The 7,722-nt window shown below is 51.2% G+C and overlaps 2 protein-coding genes across 2 annotated transcripts; both read right to left on the bottom strand.

Annotated features, from left to right (window-relative positions):
• Positions 1-1,013: 1,013 nt before the first annotated feature.
• LOC138359693 (uncharacterized) lies at positions 1,014-1,760 on the bottom strand. The gene has a single exon (XM_069319145.1). It carries the CDS (start codon positions 1,758-1,760, stop codon positions 1,014-1,016), a length of 747 nt encoding a protein of 248 aa, XP_069175246.1.
• A 4,699-nt stretch (positions 1,761-6,459) lies between these two features.
• LOC123759759 (collagen, type I, alpha 1b-like) lies at positions 6,460-7,497 on the bottom strand. The gene has a single exon (XM_045745014.1). It carries the CDS (start codon positions 7,495-7,497, stop codon positions 6,460-6,462), a length of 1,038 nt encoding a protein of 345 aa, XP_045600970.1.
• Between the last annotated feature and the right edge of the window lie 225 nt (positions 7,498-7,722).

Raw genomic sequence — 7,722 nt, 5'->3', positions numbered from 1 at the left:
CTCTCGAGCTTTCCTAGTAGCTCTGTCAACTTGGTTCAGGGATTGCTTATTTTGCAAACCTTTGGACTTGTTCAAATGTTTGTTTTTATGCATTTCCAAGTGAAGACTTCACAGTGCGGGAATATACACCAGTACTGATCACACGCAGGTGGTCTAAACGCTCGTTAAAGCTTCCTTGTCTAGGTGCTTGAAGTCTAAACGAATGCTTGTTCGTCTTGCAGACGCCCCTCATGATATCCTATTTACATGTGTCTCCGGTGACAGACTTCGGGCTATATCTTTGTCCAGATCTATTTCCTTTCGAGTGTCGAAGAATTATCTGCCTATCACCGTAGGTTGTCCCTGGGGGCCTCCTCCTCCCCGTCCCTGCGTCAACCTTGCCTCTGCTTGGTGGTTATCTTGAGAGGTTATCTTGAGATGAGATTTTATCTTCGGGGCTTAGCGTCCCCGCGACCCGGTCCTTGATCAGGCCTCTTTTTTTTTTTACACACCCCCAAGGAAGCAGCCCGTAGCAGCTGTCTAACTCTCAGGTACTTATTTAGTGCTAGGTGAACAGAAGCATCGGGGTAAAAGAAACGCTGCCTATATGTTTCCACCTCTACCGGGATCGAACAAGGAACTTCAGGACTACGAATCCCGAGCGCTGTCCACTCAGCTGTCAGGCCCCATCAGGCCCTATGAGATGGCCAGATAACGAAGGAAAATAACTTAAAGGATTATTAGGAGGTGAAACTGCCTTCAGCCGAAAAGAGTCGACCCTGACGCTAATGGACTGCCACTACTGAATGTCGCTGTGTATGACAACGGGTTTGTAACAAGCTCGAAAATGTCTGTGCAAGTCATTAAGTACATATACATTGTTTTAAACTTTATTATACATGAAAGTAGGTTAATCCGGGCAAGCATTTCGCGGAAGGACAAAAAAGGGCTTCGTGAATATCGACGTGTTGACAATGGTCTCATATATTCCTCTCAGGTCAGTGAGTTTCCCACCATGGTTGTCATCGATGGCATCACCCCCCAAGAGTAGCTACCAGGAGAAAGTTAGAGAAAACGTAGAGAGCAGCAGAGGGTGGGCTGGACTTTGGTTTTCCGTCGTGTGGGTGGGTCGGGGGTTCCTGCGTGAGGGTGGGTCGGGGGTTCCTGCGTGAGGGTGGGTCGGGGGTTCCTGCGTGAGGGTGGGTCGGGGGTTCCTGCGTGAGGGTGGGTCGAGGGTTCCGGCGTGAGGGTGGGTCGGGGGTTCCTGCGTGAGGGTGGGTCGGGGGTTCCTGCGTGAGGGTGGGTCGGTTGTTCCTGCGTGAGGGTGGGTCGGGGGTTCCTGCGTGAGGGTGGGTCGGGGGTTCCTGCGTGAGGGTGGGTCGGGGGTTCCTGTGTGAGGGTGGGTCGGGGGTTCCTACGCGAGGGTGGGTCTGGGGTTCCTGCGTGAGGGTGGGTCGGGGGTTCCTACGCGAGGGTGGGTCGGGGGTTCCTGCGTGAGGGTGGGTCGGGGGTTCCTGCGTGAGGGTGGGTCGGGGGTTCCTGCGTGAGGGTGGGTCGAGGGTTCCGGCGTGAGGGTGGGTCGGGGGTTCCTGCGTGAGGGTGGGTCGGGGGTTCCTGCGTGAGGGTGGGTCGGTGGTTCCAGCGTGTGGGTGGGTCGGGGGTTCCTGCGTGAGGGTGGGTCGGGGGTTCCTGCGTGAGGGTGGGTCGGGGGTTCCTGCGTGAGGGTGGGTCGGGGGTTCCGGCACGTGGCGCCGTTTCCGCTCCTGCTCCTTGTGAGACATTTAGCGGTGTGTCTGGTGTAGCAGCTGCTGCCTCCTGCACTTGTGGTCTGACCCCTGCTCCCACACCCGCCCACTGGCTCCCACACCCGCCCACTGGCTCCCACACCCGCCCAATGGCTCCCACACCCGCCCACTGGCTCCCACACCCGCCCACTGGCTCCCACACCCGCCCACTGGCTTCCACACCCGCCCACTGGCTCCCACACCCGCCCACTGGCTTCCACACCCACCCACTGGCTCCCACACCCGCCCACTGGCTCCCACACCCACCCACTGGCTCCCACACCCGCCCACTGGCTCCCACACCCGCCCACTGGCTCCCACACCCGCCCACTGGCTCCTCCACCCCTCCCTCACAGCTCCTTACTCTCTTTCTTTCCACCTGGTTCTTGCGTAACTAATTCCTCGTCTCCTAACCAGCAACTCTTCCCTCCTTCCTGCGCCCTTCCCCCCTCCCCGAGCGCTGCTCACACCTGCTCGCTCGTTAATTAGGATCATTAATCGTTTACCTGACCTTCCAGAGAAGGCGTTATACGGTGAGGAGGGGCTATAGCGGTTGTCCTTGTCAAGAGGGACTCGTTTGCCTTGTCTGATTGCTGGGGTATAGTCCTTTCTGCAGGCTGTTAGAGTAGCAGGAGTGGGGGGGGGGGCGGATTGTTCGACTTAGTCGTTGTTGTTGCTTTAGGTTCAGGTGCTCGGAACAAAAAGTTCCAAGTAGCACTGGTTATGGTGAGCCCGTAGTGGACTTATCTCGCACAGGAGCGGGGCTATGGTGAGCCCGTAGTGGACTTATCTCGCACAGGAGCGGGGCTATGGTGAGCCCGTAGTGGACTTATCTCGCACAGGAGCGGGGCTGTGGTGAGCCCGTAGTGGACTTACCTGGCACAGGAGCGGGGCTGTGGTGAGCCCGTAGTGGACTTACCCGGCACAGGAGCGGGGCTGTATGAGCCCGTAGTGGACTTACCTGGCACAGGAGCTGGACTGTGGTGAGCCCGTAGTGGACTTACCTGGCACAGGAGCGGGGCTATGGTGAGCCCGTAGTGGACTTACCTGGCACAGGAGCGGGGCTGTGGTGAGCCCGTAGTGGACTTACTTGGCACAGGAGCGGGGCTATGGTGAGCCCGTAGTGGACTTACCTGGCACAGGAGCGGGGCTGTGGTGAGCCCGTAGTGGACTTACCTGGCACAGGAGCGGGGCTATGGTGAGCCCGTAGTGGACTTACCAAGCACAGGAGCGGGGCTGTGGTGAGCCCGTAGTGGACTTACCTGGCACAGGAGCTGGACTGTGACTCCTCGTCTTAGTCGTTTGCCCCTGTTATAGGGACTATTATTTACATAGATTAAATATTGAGGAGATATGAGGGATTTTGTTTATCCTCGCGTCTATACTTATTGTGAAATGGTGTTTACAATATGCAGTTACATATTGGGAAAAATTTCGTTCGTATCTTCCATTTTTGTTTTCTCTATCAGGGCGTTTTAGGATTTCACATGTCGCGACCATGTTTCCTCTCTCATGCCTCATATGTTTCCCTCATACCTCTTTGAATGTTTATTTCTCTACACCTTTCATTTACCCTTTATACTTTTCAAATTATTTAAATAACCGTTTCCATTTGAGCTGAACGCAAATTATTCTCTTAGCATATCATTAGCAAATTATTAGCAAATTATTCTCGAACACAGATATTCTCTTAGCATATCCTAACTCCTTGTTTTGGCTACCTTGTGGAGCTGCTCGAGTTCTTCTCCATATATATATCTTATTCATTTCTTAAAACTCATTCATTATCTATGTCTCATTTCCTTTCACTAGTTCCTTAATTTGTCTCGCCTGTCTCTATGCTATGTCAATCAAGCTGGTAACTCCTTTTTTTCTTTAAGACATTATACTGAAAACAGGTTAATTTTATTAAAAATCTTATATTTATTCTAATATAAGAAATTTTACTTCATGAACCCTTATTAAATCCACAACCATCACTAACCTGCCATAAAACCACTTTCATTATTACTTCCACATTGAAAACCCTTGAAATTTTCGTCTCTTGCTGAGGGTGTAGATCCTGATATGTCAGTCACTTTTTAATTGCTTTCATTCTTATTTTGCTCTATTTTTATTTTCATAAATTGACTTACGTTTCTTGTATAATTATCATTCTTCTCCATCTGTTTCTGGTCCTGGTATATTTAAGGTTATCTTGGACACCACTTGTGGAACTCTCCCTAAGGCTATCACCTAGATAATGGTGGATTCTGGAGCTCTGTGAGCAGTGTCGTGTGTGTGTGTGTGTGTGTGTGTGTGTGTGTGTGTGTGTGTGTGTGTGTGTGTGTGTGTGTGTGTGTGTGTGTAGCTTCCAGGAAAACATTTAACGTTACGGTCAGGTAGTTCATCTTATATACGTTATGGATGAAGTACGCTTTTACAACTGTTTATTTAAAGGGCACGCACACACACACACACACACACACACACACACACACACACACACACACACACACACACACACACACACACACATACGCACACACACTGGCGTCTCATACCTCAGACTGGCGTGAAGTCACCAGTGGAGTCCCACAGGGCTCTGTACTTGGACCTATCCTGTTTCTGATATACGTAAATGATCAATGTTTGCTGACGACGTCAAAATTATGAGAAGGATTAAGACAGAGGAGGACAGCTTGAGGCTTCAAGAAGACCTGTACAAGCTGCAGGAATGGTCGAACAAATGGCTGTTAGAGTTTAATCCAAGCAAATGTAATGTAATGAAGATAGGGGTAGGAAGCAGGAGACCAGATACAAGGTATCACTTGGGAGATGAAATACTTCAAGAGTCCGAGAGAGAGAAAGACCTGGGGGTTGATATCACGCCAGACCTGTCCCCTGAAGCTCATATCAAGAGGATAACAACAGCAGCATATGCCAGGTTGGCTAACATAAGAACGGCCTTTAGAAACTTGTGTAAGGAATCTTTCAGAACATTATATACCACATATGTCAGACCAATCCTGGAGTATGCGGCACCAGCATGGAGTCCATATCTAGTCAAGCATAAGACTAAAATGGAAAAGGTTCAAAGGTTTGCCACCAGACTAGTACCCGAGCTGAGAGGTATGAGCTACGAAGAGAGACTACGGGAATTAAACCTCACTTCGTTGGAAGACAGAAGAGTTAGAGGGGACATGATCACCACATTCAAGATCCTCAAGGGAATCGACAGGGTTGATAAAGACAGGCTATTTAACACAAGGGGCACACGCACAAGGGGACACAGGTGGAAACAGAGTGCCCAAATGAGCCACAGAGATATTAGAAAGAACTTTTTTAGTGTCAGAGTGGTTGACAAATGGAATGCATTAGGAAGTGATGTGGTGGAGGCTGACTCCATACACAGTTTCAAGTGTAGATATGATAGAGCCCAATAGGCTCAGGAACCTGTACACCTATTGATTGACGGTTGAGAGGCGGGACCAAAGAGCCAGAGCTCAACCCCCGCAAGCACAACTAGGTGAGTACAACTAGGTGAGTACACACACACACACACACACACACACACACACACACACACACACACACACACACACACACACACACACACACACACACACACACACAAGGGAAGCAAATACTATTCATAATTTTAAAACCAGGTATGATAGGGAAATGGGACAGGAGTCATTGCTGTAAACAACCGATGCTCGAAAGGCGGGATCCAAGAGTCAATGCTCGATCCTGCAGACACAAGTAGGTGAGTACACACACAAGGGAGCCGGCCGGCCGAGCGGACAACATGCTGAACACGTGATCCTGTGGTCCCAGCTAGGTTCGACCCCGGGCGCCGGCGAGAAACGATGGGTAGAGTTTCTTTCACCCTATGCCCCTGTTACCTAGCAGTAAATAGGTACCTGGGAGTTAGTCAGCTGTCACGGGCTGCTTCCTGGTGTGTGTGTGTGTGTGTGGTGTGGGGAAAAAATAGTAGTAATAGTAGAAACAGTTGATTGACAGTTGAGAGGCGGGCCGAAAGAGCAAAGCTCAACCCCCTGCAAGCACAACTAGGTGAATACAACTAGGTGAATACACACACACATATAGGTGAGTGTTACTCAGTCTATTAGGCGAGTACACAGCTCAACCCCCGCAAGCACAACTAAGTGAGTACAACTTGGTGAGTACACACACTCACACGAACACACCCCCAGGAAGCAGCCCGTAGCAGCTGTTTAACTCCCAGGTACCTATTTACTGCTAGGTGAACAGACACATCAGGATGAAAGAAACTCTGCCCATTTGTTTCTGTCCCGGCCGGGACAGAAACCCGGGCCCTTAGGAGTATGACCGCTGAGCGATATCGACTTAACTGCAAGACCCCCATGTGTGTGTGTGTGTGTACTCACCTAGTTGTGATTACGGGGGTTGAGCTCTGGCTCTTTGGTCCCGCCTCTCAACTGTCAATCAACTGGTGTACAGATTCCTGAGCCTACTGGGCTCTTATCATATCTACATTTATAACCGTGTATGGAATCAGCCTCCACCACATCACTGTCTAAAGAGTGTTCCTCTTCACGTGGTGATAATCACATGTAAAAAAAACTGAAGAAATTAACCTAACAAAGGACATAACTGTCGTTGATCGTCCTGGACAAATGTTTTGTATTGCCTACAACACCAACCATTAATGTTGACGAGCTGTTGGGGCTCAATGACCTCGTTCCGGTCCCGTTCCTGAGGTAGCTTCAACACCTGCCTCGCCTCCTTCACCTGGTTGTGGTGGGGCAGCTACAGCACCCATACTGCTTCCTTCACCAGGTTGTGGTGGGGCAGCTACAGCACCCATACTGCTTCCTTCACCAGGTTGTGGTGGGGCAGCTACAGCACCCATACTGCTTCCTTCACCTGGTTGTGGTGGGGCAGCTACAGCACCCATACTGCTTCCTTCACCTGGTTGTGGTGGGGCAGCTACAGCACCCATACTGCTTCCTTCACCAGGTTGTGGTGGGGCAGCTACAGCACCCATACTGCTTCCTTCACCTGGTTGTGGTGGGGCAGCTACAGCACCCATACTGCTTCCTTCACCTGGTTGTGGTGGGGCAGCTACAGCACCCATACTGCTTCCTTCACCAGGTTGTGGTGGGGCAGCTACAGCACCCATACTGCTTCCTTCACCTGGTTGTGGTGGGGCAGCTACAGCACCCATACTGCTTCCTTCACCTGGTTGTGGTGGGGCAGCTACAACACCCATACTGCCTCCTTTGAATTGTTGTGGTGGGGCAGCTACAGCACCCATACTGCTTCCTTCACCTGGTTGTGGTGGGGCAGCTACAGCACCCATACTGCTTCCTTCACCTGGTTGTGGTGGGGCAGCTACAGCACCCATACTGCTTCCTTCACCTGGTTGTGGTGGGGCAGCTACAGCACCCATACTGCTTCCTTCACCTGGTTGTGGTGGGGCAGCTACAGCACCCATACTTCTTCCTTCACCTGGTTGTGGTGGGGCAGCTACAGCACCCATACTGCTTCCTTCACCTGGTTGTGGTGGGGCAGCTACAGCACCCATACTGCTTCCTTCACCTGGTTGTGGTGGGGCAGCTACAGCACCCATACTTCTTCCTTCACCTGGTTGTGGTGGGGCAGCTACAGCACCTATACTGCTTCCTTCACCTGGTTGTGGTGGGGCAGCTACAGCACCCATACTGCTTCCTTCACCTGGTTGTGGTGGGGCAGCTACAGCACCCATACTGCTTCCTTCACCTGGTTGTGGTGGGGCCACCACACACAGGAGGCTGTGTGGTGGCGTGCGGTTGCCTCACCACACAGCTAGTCTTCCTAAGGTTTCCCAACGTCAAGGAGTTATCGTACTAAAGTGCCCTTATCTTAACTTAAAAAGAGGACCCAAAACAGAAAACGGGACAGTATGTTAATTTCGCGAGCCGCGACTATTTTCTAGTACGACACTTTTCGG

The sequence above is a fragment of the Procambarus clarkii genome, chromosome 8 (genome assembly GCF_040958095.1).
Source record: "Procambarus clarkii isolate CNS0578487 chromosome 8, FALCON_Pclarkii_2.0, whole genome shotgun sequence".
In the NCBI taxonomy this organism is placed as follows: domain Eukaryota; kingdom Metazoa; phylum Arthropoda; class Malacostraca; order Decapoda; family Cambaridae; genus Procambarus; species Procambarus clarkii.
Note: the sequence above shows the minus strand (reverse complement) of the source record. Positions and strands in the feature narration are given on the sequence as shown.

Excerpts from the sequence above, each read along its gene's own strand:
- LOC138359693 (XM_069319145.1), bottom strand. The coding sequence starts at position 1,760 with ATGTCTCACAAGGAGCAGGAGCGGAAACGGCGCCACGTGCCGGAACCC.
- LOC123759759 (XM_045745014.1), bottom strand. The coding sequence starts at position 7,497 with ATGGGTGCTGTAGCTGCCCCACCACAACCAGGTGAAGGAAGCAGTATG.